Source organism: Camponotus vicinus, unplaced genomic scaffold, assembly GCF_025532165.1.
Source record: "Camponotus vicinus isolate PSW18456_S1 unplaced genomic scaffold, iyCamVici1.0 SCAF_4, whole genome shotgun sequence".
Lineage (NCBI taxonomy): Eukaryota > Metazoa > Arthropoda > Insecta > Hymenoptera > Formicidae > Camponotus > Camponotus vicinus.
This window is the reverse complement of record NW_028141976.1, coordinates 11,888,364-11,901,001: the sequence shown is the minus strand read 5'-3', so window position 1 is coordinate 11,901,001 and position 12,638 is coordinate 11,888,364. Positions and strand designations below refer to the sequence as shown.

Below are 12,638 nucleotides of genomic sequence, written 5' to 3'. Positions count from 1 at the left end.
CGAAATTATGCGATTTATTAGTTTATAGTGATAGAAAATGTATATAATAAGAGATGCACTTGTAAAAATTTATTTCATATGCGGAATAGATTGTAACTAAAATATTGTAGAAACATTATTTTTATTAAAACAAATTTTGAAAAATAATATTAATTATAAAAACTAAGTAATATTTCGTACATTTTATTATACAAAACTATTATTTTATTATATAAAATAATGAAAACATGAAATAATAATATAAAGGAATTTGTCTTTTTTTATATGATTTTACATAATAATGTATTATAATTTACAAGCTATTATAATGAATATTATAATTTACAGACAATAATAATTTTTTTTATTTGTAAGAAAAAGATCGTATATATGTAGAACGTTATTTTTTAAGAAATGTATAAACAATATATGAAAAATATATGAGCAAAAAATCATAATATTTAATCAAATCTCTTTTGAACTATAAGATTATAGTTTATTGTTTATTGTAAAGATGCCTATACATGATAGCATCAAGCGTCGAGCGTCTGCGCAGAAAACCATACCGGTACCATTGCGCAGATTCAAAACGAGTTCGAATCCAGCTACAAAATTAGTTGTATATTTTATTAATATTTATAATATATAATATATAATTTAATATATAATATATAATTTAATCAATTATAATATTTACCATTAGTAAGATAAGAAGTTTTAGACTGTGAATTAATGATGATCCAATCCTTAATGTAATCATGATTAAAATTTTATTTTCATATACTTGACATACAAACTTTACAAGTATCAAATTTGTAGCCTATGAAAACAATGTTACAAAATATTTCTAACGTGGAGATATATAATAAGAGATATATAAAATAGGACTGTGTATATTACAAAAAGTATGCAAGAAAAGTTCATGAAAATTAATTCTTTAATGTTTGATTAGGGTGCTGTCACATGGCAGTCGGAATTTCGGAAAACGGAATCTCGGAAAAGTACTAGAGTGGTGATCAACCAATCAGAATTATCTAATAAAGTTTGAATGTCGGTTTTTCGATAGCCTCGCTCCCCATAGAGCGATTTTTACGGAAAACGGAATGCTATTCTAACCTCAAATTGTTTTTCAATTCAGAAAATTTCTTTATTATTTTCTGTTATAATAAACAATACATACAAATGTCACTTTTTTATATATTTTTCTATTGTATTAATTATTTTTTTTGTCGGAAAACTATCAAAATAAATTTTTCTATTTTTACTCATTTCCGAAATGCTCCGAAATATTAGTCCATGGGGAGCCCAGCCACAAAAAAAACCGGACCGACAAACACGCAACTTTAACAAATATGCAGCTATGCATAACATAAGACCATATGGACCAATGAGCATCGAGTATTATGTTATGTAAGTCAATATGGCGACTTAATACTCGATGCTCATTGGTCCATATGGTCTTATGCTATGCATATGCAGCTATGCAATTTTGTGTGTGATGGCCTTTAAGGTGGAAGCACATAAAATTGCAGGAGCGCATTACCATAAGCATAAGAAAATTGATTGGTTCATTTTCTTATGCATATATTTGTGGACCAATCAATTTCCTTATGCTTATGGTTATGCGCTTATGCAATTTTATGTGCTTTCACCTTTACCAGTATCATTGCGCAGGATTCTGAATGGCTGCGTTCAGGAAAAGCTGCTTTGTAACTGTGTAAAATTCGTGAATCTGATTGGTGTATGCTCGTAGATTCAGCCAAAATTAAGAGCATACACCAATCAGGCTCACGAATTTTACACAGTTGCAAAGCAACTTTTCCTGCTGAACGCAGCCAATGAATTAGATTCCAGCTTCATATAATGAATAACAAACATGTAAGTAACACGAGATAGAAAGAATTAGATATTCTAATATATAATACTTATTAAAATTAATATTTATTAACATTATACATAATACTACTATTATTAGTAAATTAAATATGTTATAGAATATTACTACATCAATGCATCATGTTTAAAATCTAAGGGTGCAGTCCCACGTAGAAGAAAAAGCGGAACGGAAAAGAAGTATAGTGGGGGTAAGGGCCTGAGCAGAATGGCTGCCTTATAATTTTAAGACTATGTTTTATACTTTAAGTCTTTGTCTTAGGTAACGCACAATACTGTGTGTTATGTCTCGAGTCTTATGTATACGCGAACGTTTGTAAGAAATAAACGTTCGCGTATACATAAGACTCGAGACATCCCTGGCAAAAATGAGACGTTTGTTTGGCGTTTACATGAACGTTTGTGGAAGTTCGTCGAGAGTTTAAAAACGATTAGTAAAGAGTTTGTAGAACAAAAATTGCAACACTTTAGCGTTTAAAAGACGTTTGTACGTTATAGCGTAATCGTAAACGTTTGAAAAGTCTGAGTAAACTCTGTACACGAAGATGTATCAACGTTTACTGAACGTACTCTGAAAAATGTTACCTCAGCATTGCAAAACTTTCATATAACATTATATAAAGAGTTTGTAGAACAAAAATTGCAACACTGCAGCGTTTGATAAGCATTCAAAACCCAACAGCGTTATGTAAGTGCTCTTACAAAGTTTGAAAAGCATATAAACTCTCAGAAAACCCTCACTCAACGGTTGTTAACGCTTTATAAAGTTTCTTATTTTCGCCAGGGATAACACACAGTATTGTGCGTTACCTAAGACAAAGACTTAAAGCATAAAACATAGTCTTAAAATTATAAGGCAGCCATTCTGCTCAGGCCCTAACCAATCAGAACGTTTCTCCAAAAGATATATCTGTTCCGATTTTAAATAACCGGGTTCCCCATGTACCGGAAAAAGCGGAAATAAGTAAGAGTAAAAAATTATTTTTTATGAATTATAGTTAACAAAAATAATCAATTTTGTAAAAAAATATCTTTTTATAATAAATGGAAAATTCCAATGGAATATAATTTACGAAAAAACAAAGCTAATTCAGAATTATTGAAAAATTTTAGGTTAGAATTTTTTCCGGTTTTGCGTAAAATATATTCCATGGGGAACCCAGTCATATAAAAGCGGAATGGAATAAAGAACTTTATAATAATATAAATTTAACAAGAGAAATATATTATTATAGTGTAATTTTGTTATGTTTTTTATATTTTGTGAAAATATAAAATTAAACTAAACTATTTATATGAAACAATGATAAAATTACATTTTATATTGTAACATTTTATTAATTTTATTGTAATATTTTATTCAGAATAATATATTTTCACCTCCCATACAGCACAGAGCATTGCAGCAATATTGCAGAAATATTACAATGTTGTTGCAACATTGCAGCAACATTGCAATATTGCCGCAATATTGCTGCAATGTTTTGTGCTGTATGGGCTAATTTAATGTTAAGGCCGGTATTCATAGTCCGTTCTTATATTTAAGATCGTCTTAAGAACCCATTCAACCAATCAATGACCGCATTGCAGCTATTTGATTGGTTGAATGGGTTCTTAAGACGATCTTAAATATAAGAACGGACTATGAATACCGGCCTAAGTGTAATAAATTGTTACAAAATTTAATATATATATCTGAAAATAAAACACACACACACACACACACATATTTATTATATTATAATAAAAAAATTTACCGAACATTATTATTTTATATAAAAATAAATTTATAAATTTTATTTATGAATAAGAAAGACTAGATATGCTAGGTATGTACATACATACGAGAACGCTAGGTATAATGTCTTTTGGAGAAACGTTCTGGGTGCCTATTACGGTTCTTGAAGCGAGGTGAAAATTACAAAAGTGAACAGATTTACTAGATTTCGACAAATGAAATTGTAGATACTCTAGTAAATTTCCTCACTTTTGTTATTTTCACTTCGTTTCAAAAACCGTAATAGGCCCCCTGATTGGTTACCCCCACTATACTTCTTTTCCGTTCCGCTTTTTCTTCTACGTGGGACTGCACCCTAAGCGCGCTTATGATTTCGGACCGGTCTTTGGGCCTGAGCAGAATGGCTGCCTTATAATTTTAAGACTATGTTTTATGCCTTAAGTCTTTGTCTTAGGTAACGCACAATACTGTGTGTTATGTCTCGAATATTATGTATACGCGAACGTTTATTTCTTACAAACGTTCGCGTATACATAAGACTCGGGACATAACACACAGTATTGTGCGTTACCTAAGGCCGGTATTCATAGTCCGTTCTTATATTTAAGATCGTCTTAAGAACCAATTCAACCAATCAATGACCGCATTGCAGCTATTTGATTGGTTGAATGGGTTCTTAAGACGATCTTAAATATAAGAACGGACTATGAATACCGGCCTAAGACAAAGACCTAAGGCATAAAACATAGTCTTAAAATCTTAAGGCAGCCATTCTGCTCAGGCCCTTTGACGCTGTTGGCATCATCAGCACCAGTGATGGTAGGCCGGGTGAGTTTTTCGCGCATGCGCAGTAGTAATCACAGGAAAGCAACGGTGAATCAGATAGCGGATTATGGGCGCCAAAGTTTTGGCGGGCAACAGCATCTGAGTCGGTGATTTTTGTATTTCTTTCTTTTTCAGCTTAATTAAATTTTTGATAATAATATATATGATAGTGTGCTGTTGGTCGCTCGTAAAAATTTTCTAAAAATTTTCCTTCAAAAATTTATTTAAGGGCGACCAGTGACACACTTTTTGCTTCTACTAGATACTTCGTTAATGCCGCGTTCGCGGCGCATGCGCGAAAAACTCACCCGGCCTAACGATCATATAGTTAGCAGACAAATTTGATATTCTCTATTATCTATTAAACCAATCGCTTGGGAATCGTTTGGACACATTTAGGAATAGATTCTCATAGTTTAGGAAATAATAGTTTATTTATAATTAATTAAAATAAATTGATCGTATAGTTAGCAGATATAAATATTTAAAAAAAAATTTCTTTTTTTAATTAACGTGAAATTATTTGGGAAATATGTCTGTAATGTTTTTAACGTTTGGGAAATAATTATTTCATCTGAAAATCGGTAAATATGTCGATGAAAGGAGCCCGCCTCGACCTCCGGGAAATTAGCCGGGCAACTTCGACTTTTTTAATTTTTTTTTTTTTTTAATCGTTTGTTGGTTAATTTCTTACGACAAGCATGGAGCTGACACACACACACACACACGGGTGGGTGCAAGGGGGGCCTTCGGCCCCCCTCCCGCACCCACCCCGTCCCCCACGCTTCGCGTGAAAAGTTGCAAAATGGAACCTCGCTTCGCGTGGAAAGTTGCACCCTACCGTAGGCACCCCTACTGGCGGGGTGGGTGCAACTTTCCACGCGAAGCAAGGTTTCACTTTGCAACTTTCCACGCGAAGCGAGGTTCCACTTTGCAACTTTTCACGCGAAGCGAGTGGGACGGGGCGGGCGCGGGAGGGGGGCCGGAGGCCCCCCTTGCACCCCCACGTGTGTGTGTGTGTGTGTGTGTGTGTCAGCTCCATGCTTGCGTAAGAAATTAACCAACAAACGATTAAAAAAAAAAATAAAATAAAAAAGTCGAAGTTGCCCGGCTAATTTCCCGGAGGTCGAGGCGAGCTCCTTTCATCGACATATTTACCGATTTTCAGATGAAATAATTATTTCCCAAACGTTAAAAACATTACAGACATATTTCCCAAATAATTTCACGTTAATTAAAAAAAAAAATTTTTTTTTGAATATTTATATCTGCTAACTATACGATCAATTTATTTTAATTAATTATAAATAAACTATTATTTCCTAAACTATGAGAATCTATTCCTAAATGTGTCCAAACGATTCCCAAGCGATTAGTTTAATAGATAATAGAGAATATCAAATTTGTCTGCTAACTATATGATCGTTAGGCCGGGTGACTTTTTCGCGCATGCGCCGCGAACGCGGCGTTAACGAAGTATCTAGTAGAAGCAAAAAGTGTGTCACTGGTCGCCCTTAAATAAATTTCTGAAGGAAAATTTTTAGAAAATTTTTACGAGCAACCAACAGCACACTATCATATATATTATTATCAAAAATTTAATTAAGCTGAAAAAGAAAAAGATACAAAAATCACCGACTCAGATGCTGTTGCCCGCCAAAACTTTGGCGCCCATAATCCGCTATCTGATTCACCGTTGCTTTCCTGTGATTACTACTGCGCATGCGCGAAAAACTCACCCGGCCTACCATCACTGGTGCTGATGGTGCCAACAGCGTCAAAGACCGGTCCGAAATCATAAGCGCGCTTAGGGTGCAGTCCCACGTAGAAGGAAAAGCGGAACGGAAAAGAAGTATAGTGGGGGTAACCAATCAGAACGTTTCTCCAAAAGACATTATACCTAGCGTTCTCGTATGTATGTACATACCTAGCATATCTAGTCTTTCTTATTCATAAATAAAATTTATAAATTTATATTTATATAAAATAATAATGTTCGGTAAATTTTTTTATTATAATATAATAAATATGTGTGTGTGTGTGTTTTATTTTCAGATATATATATTAAATTTTGTAACAATTTATTACACTTAGGCCGGTATTCATAGTCCGTTTTTATATTTAAGATCGTCTTAAGAACCCATTCAACCAATCAAATAGCTGCAATGCGGTCATTGATTGGTTGAATGGGTTCTTAAAGCGTCGTCTACAATGGCCGCAGCATAAGGTTGTAAGGCCGTAGTCGTAAGAAATTGACCAATCCCAGTTGAAGTTCAGGAGAATAATCAACTGTGATTGGTCAATTTCTTACGACTACGGCCTTACAACCTTATGCTACGGCCATTGTAGACGACGCTTAAGACGATCTTAAATATAAGAACGGACTATGAATACCGGCCTAGGTGCACGTTTTTAAGGTCCACAGAGGGCGTATCGCTTTCAGGGATCACTTAAAAGCGGGCCGTGAGCCGTAACACCTCTCATTCTTCTCTCTGCTTCGCATCTTCATCGGATTTTTGCTCTGCCTCGATCTTTTTAAGTCTCTTTCCATCTTTTCCGGTTATCGTGCGGCGTGTTTCAGGTAAAGAAATTTCCGTCCTTAGGAATATCCTAAAAAATCAGCGACGATCCGTCGATTTGTCGGGTATGAAATTTGTTTTCACATGTTCCTGACATTTATCATTCTTCCCACATTTGCCGTGATGTAATATTTTTCTGCGACACGCGGAACGTTTTGCGACAACGAGCCATAAAACCCTTGCCATAGCAGTCAACAATTTGCTTACGTACTATTGAAAAAAAAATCGCTGTGCACGAGTTTTATTGAGTGATTTTTATGAGAAATTTAATTTTTTAATTATGCAATTTTATGATATCGATCCATCTTGATTCATGTAAACAACTGCTGTAAGCATTGACCTGTCATAACCTACAAAATTCTTATCGAAACTCAAATATGTTGTGTGTATTATAATGAATGTGCGATATTACATTTGAATATTTTTATTACTTTTGGATACTATTTTATATAAAGTAAAAAAAGAAGAATCTTGAACACTATTATATTAGTTATCACACCTTCCTTCATCCCTTCACTCGTGTCACACATTATGCTGCATGTTAAAATTTTATATCTTTATTTCCAGTATGTGTATCTTACTAAAATCAAGGAAAAACGTATTGAGACTATTATATTCTAAGATGTTAAAAATTGAGTTTCACGTGAAAATTACATAACTTTCTGGCAAAAACTAGACAGGAATTAAATATTTAGATGGGGAATCTTTCTCTTCGTATTTTACAATGAAAGATATTGGATTAAGCAGTTTTGCTTAGACAAAAGATAATAATCTATATGATTAATTTTTAATTAATTTTTAATTACATTTTAGAATAGAACAATAAATCACTCCACTCTAGCATATATATTACTAGTAGTAAAGTACCAAATTTTAACTACAGTATAATATGATAGATGAAGGGTCCTAATATGAGAAATTTGAGCTCTAACTTGGTGAATTTTGTTATGACATTTACACACACGTGGTACTTGACACAAAATAAAGATAGAGAATCGTATGGAGATTTTAATCTCATTTATATCGTATAAAGCTACATACAAAATATATTTCTATGTCATTTTTGTCTAATTATATTTACAATTTTCTTTTGCTAATATAAATAATATAATTAACACTTTCAAAGTTTAACAAATAATGACTGCACAACAATTGTAGATTTTATTATATTGTATCATAGCTATAATTATTATGATAATTAGTTATATTTTATTGCATAATTATATAAAATGTTTAAGTAAATTTCTTGGCATTGCAGAATGAAGCAAATTGTGACTAATCAGACAGTTAAAATCCCAGAGGGATTGACTGTCACAGTAAAATCTCGTCTAGTGACTGTAAAAGGACCAAGGGGTGTTTTGAAATGGTCTTTTAAACATCTTGCACTCGATATTCGGGTAAGAAAATAATTTTTTTTATATATACATATTATTATAAAATATTATTTGTGAGAGTATATCACATCTCTTGTATAAGATCTCTTATTAAGAATAAAATTTGATTAATTGCAATGTTGAAGATATATTGTGAAGATAATCAGCAGGATTCCCCTTCATTTTTCATAAATGATAAATCCTCTGAAATTTTTGTGATTGACATCAAAATATTTAACATCCACATCACATCCACATAACATGCTTTATGAATGTATATTTTTTGTTATGTATTCTAGATGATAAGTACCAGACTACTTAAAGTTGATAAATGGTTCGGTACGAAAAAAGAATTAGCTGCTGTTCGTACCGTATGTTCTCATATTGAGAACATGCTTAAGGGAGTCACAAAAGGCTACCAATACAAAATGCGAGCTGTGTACGCTCATTTCCCCATCAACTGTGTGACTACGGAGAACAACACAGTTATAGAAATTCGTAATTTTTTGGGTGAGAAGTACATAAGGCGTGTTAAAATGGCACCTGGTGTAACTGTTGCCAATTCTGGAAAACAGAAAGATGAGCTGATCATAGAAGGAAATTCCTTAGAAGATGTATCCCGTTCAGGTACCTTGAAATTATTTCTTTAAATAAATAAATGCAAAGAAATCAACTTGAAATATATTTCATGAGAATTGTTTGATTCTATTTCAGCTGCTCTCATTCAACAATCGACAACAGTAAAAAATAAGGATATAAGAAAGTTTTTGGATGGTTTGTATGTATCAGAAAAAACGACGGTTGTACCTGCTAGATGATGAATAAATTTCTTGTCTAATTATAGCTGAACAATGAATTTAATTAATGCATATTAAATCATTGATCACACTGACCTAACACCTAATAAATATATTTTTTTATTCCCATTGAGAGATGATAGCCTAACATTTTAATACAGTTATATACGCGGCAATAGAATCTAATTATAGCTGAACAATGAATTTAATTAATGCATATTAAATCATTGATCACACTGACCTAACTTTATTACATTACATGTATGTATGTACTTTATTACATACATTGATGATATTACATTACAAGGAATTACATTTTAATAATATGAACGGCACTGTTTCATTTTGTACTCAAAAACAAAACATTTGCAATACAAAACTGATGTTATCTTCAACATACTTTAAGATGTGACTTTACTTCATCTTGCCTGAACATGCATTAGCATACTTTAGAGATGCAATATTCTCTTCAACAACAATTTTATATATTCCATAAAAATGTAAAATTATGTATTATTATATATATTATAAAATTTCAATGCGCAATAGAAATTTGTTATAAAAATCGTATATCTTGGCGATTTTTATATAATTGCAAAAATGGGATCGTGAATATGAAATTCGTATACATAATATGTATATATATATATATACATATATATATATATATATATATATGTATGTATATATGTATGTATATATATATATATGAATACCTTGATGAATGAAAACCTTGATTAATATTGCGAGATCGTAAAAATCTCGCCCGTGGCTGTTACTAAAATGCGCATTACTTTTACTAAAATACGCATTTTATTCAAATTTTTATTTCTACATTTCTGCGATTTGAATGAAAAAACATCTGTCATACACACACACACACATATATATATATATATATGTGTGTATATATATATATGTATATGTATATATATGTATGTATTACAAATGTTTTTTTATTCAAATCGCAGAAACGAATAAAAATTCGAAGAAAGGAATAAAAGCATAACTCTAAAATACGTGTTTTACAATTAGTTAAAGTAATATAACAGCTGCGGAGTTTCTATGACCTCGCAATATCAATCGAGGCTTCCATTTTTCTGTTCATTAGCTACTGATTACGCATGCAACGTAACAATATTTTTGAAAAATTACCTGATATAAATGATATACGTCAACTTATACGTCACATAGCAAAATAAACCAAGATCAAATGAAGCTAAAGTAGAACGGAAAGAGTAAACTAAATTATGTTATAATATATATATGTAACACAAGAACAATAGTCCGGAAAACATTAAAGTGGAAAAAAAGAGATAATATAGTGTACTGCTAGAACACATGTGTTCTTACGAGCAAATTCCAAGATATAATATCTCGTCGAAAATTTGAAAAAAAATGACAATTACTTGCCAAGTACGGGATTTCGATAAATCTGCAACGCCAACTTTTTATTATGCCATACTTATATATTGAATTTTTAAACATTGTCGGCACAAGATATCTTTTTGTGTTAGAAGCGTGAAATATGTGTTGTCCTGTATCCTTTTCATCAAAAATGTGTAGCCATCTGGGTTTAAAGTAGACAGTATTTACCAACACAAATTTTGTACTGTTGTCGATATGTTCTGTTCAAAATATTTAATTATTGAAAATGTTTTGTATAATTCTTTATTATTATTTTATACACATAATTGTTAGTCAAATATATCTGATACAATATACCTGGAAAAATTACGTCGGATATATCATATCATTTGTTATTAATTCAATGATTGAGTTAATAAATTTAACAGTATCATATCCAAAATCTGTATTTAAAACCAAAGATATAAAATGATTCATGTACATCGTTAAAAAGTCATCCACAAAATAACTATCTTCGTGAACATACACCGTGTGTGTTATCTGCAACGCATTGTTTTTAATACCCTAAAACACATTTAAATGTATCATTTTCTAAAAAAATCATGTATCATTCAGCTTTTTTGCGTGTTTTTCACCTTGCATTTAATAAATTTATTAAAGCTTTCAATTTGTCGTTAAAAGATATTTTATCATCGAAGCGAAGAACAGATTTTAATTCATTCAGTGTGGATCCTTCAGCATCATTAGAAAGTAAGGATAACATTATATATACGTTTAAAGGAGAAATTACTATATTCATCTCGGTACTTGAATAAGATAATAGACTCTATGATATAAAACATAAATTGGAAATTAGAAAACTTAAAGTTTATAAGATATCTCAAATGCACTAATTACGTACCTTGTACAATGGACTTGCAAAATTGTTACACGCTACTAATATACTTTGAAAATTATTTGGATCTTTATTCGCTAACACATTTTCACGTTTATTGCTATGTTTGTTTCAAAGGCATTTCAAAGGCTATTGACGATAATCGCAAACAACTCTGTAATACATTTGACAAAATTAAAAGAGAGCTACTGTATTTCAAATAATACTTTATTACATTAAATATAGCTAATAGTTTACATTAAATGTAGAGATATATATAAATATATATATATATATATATATACACATATTATATAAAACTATATTAGAGAAAACATTTTTTAAATATTGACGTAATCATACCTATCCATAAAAACATTATGACAATTGTGATTCTATGATATATGTGTGAAATATATTTCGAGTAAAATGAAGGAAGAATTATTAAACTTAATAAATTATTTATATATGCGTATTAGATATAGTAGCTTTCTAGTTCTTTTTCTCTTGTTTGTCAAGTTAAAAATCAACTGTCATTTTAAATGATTAGCGCTATAATACTTATTGTTAGAAAAAGTTGAAGAACTCAAAAATTCGAAATTTGCATATATATTATTCAATTTTAATCGAAAATTCTCTCTTTACTTCACATAATTTAAATGCTAACTGCTTGATCCCTCATGCCTATTAACAAAAAAAAACTGTCAAAAATATTATGGAAAGAAAACATGTTGTTTTCGCACAAAATTCAAGTGAATTTTACGTGATTTTACAGATGATCTTGAATTTACTTTAACAATGTCTCCAACGGTTTACAACTTTTGGAAAAAATTTTCATATATGCAGATTTCCTCTTGCGATATTTTGGAACAGTTACAAAATGGAACAGTAACACACTATTGATGATAGCACACTGTGTTGTTTTAACTTTATTACACTGTTATTATGTGTCTCTGTATCTAGCAACTGTCGTCAGAAGTATCACATAAAGGACACTGGAATTATAAAGAAAAAGGAAAAAAATTGTATGATATAGTTTTTTTTACAATATTTTGTAACCTATCTTTAAATCGAATAGAGTTGTGGATAACCGTATGTTTATATTAAAACACAAATAATCTTTTCATGCGAAATTATGCGATTTATTAGTTTATAGTGATAGAAAATGTATATAATAAGAGATGCACTTGTAAAAATTTATTTCATATGCGG

General features: G+C 31.0%; 1 protein-coding gene and 1 long non-coding RNA gene across 3 annotated transcripts; one reads left to right on the top strand and one right to left on the bottom strand.

Annotated features, from left to right (window-relative positions):
- The first annotated feature begins 6,856 nt into the window (after nucleotides 1-6,856).
- Nucleotides 6,857-9,230, top strand: LOC145969817 (large ribosomal subunit protein uL6-like). Of its 2 annotated transcripts, none has more exons than XM_083096091.1 (4): nucleotides 6,857-7,016; nucleotides 8,273-8,411; nucleotides 8,687-9,014; nucleotides 9,102-9,230. In XM_083096091.1, the coding sequence occupies exons 2-4, from the start codon at nucleotides 8,274-8,276 to the stop codon at nucleotides 9,203-9,205; spliced, it is 570 nt and encodes a 189-aa protein (XP_082952217.1). In that variant the 5' UTR covers nucleotides 6,857-7,016; nucleotide 8,273; the 3' UTR covers nucleotides 9,206-9,230. The 2 variants fall into 2 exon arrangements, with proteins under 2 accessions (XP_082952217.1, XP_082952218.1); XM_083096092.1 differs by having other exon boundaries at nucleotides 6,873-7,079.
- A 902-nt stretch (nucleotides 9,231-10,132) lies between these two features.
- On the bottom strand, nucleotides 10,133-12,428 carry LOC145969818 (uncharacterized). Its single transcript, XR_014438258.1, has 6 exons — nucleotides 12,218-12,428; nucleotides 11,790-12,110; nucleotides 11,454-11,601; nucleotides 11,188-11,378; nucleotides 10,910-11,116; nucleotides 10,133-10,812 (listed from the first exon to the last, which is right to left on the bottom strand). It is a non-coding gene; the product is annotated as an uncharacterized LOC145969818 (long non-coding RNA).
- Nucleotides 12,429-12,638: the final 210 nt, after the last annotated feature.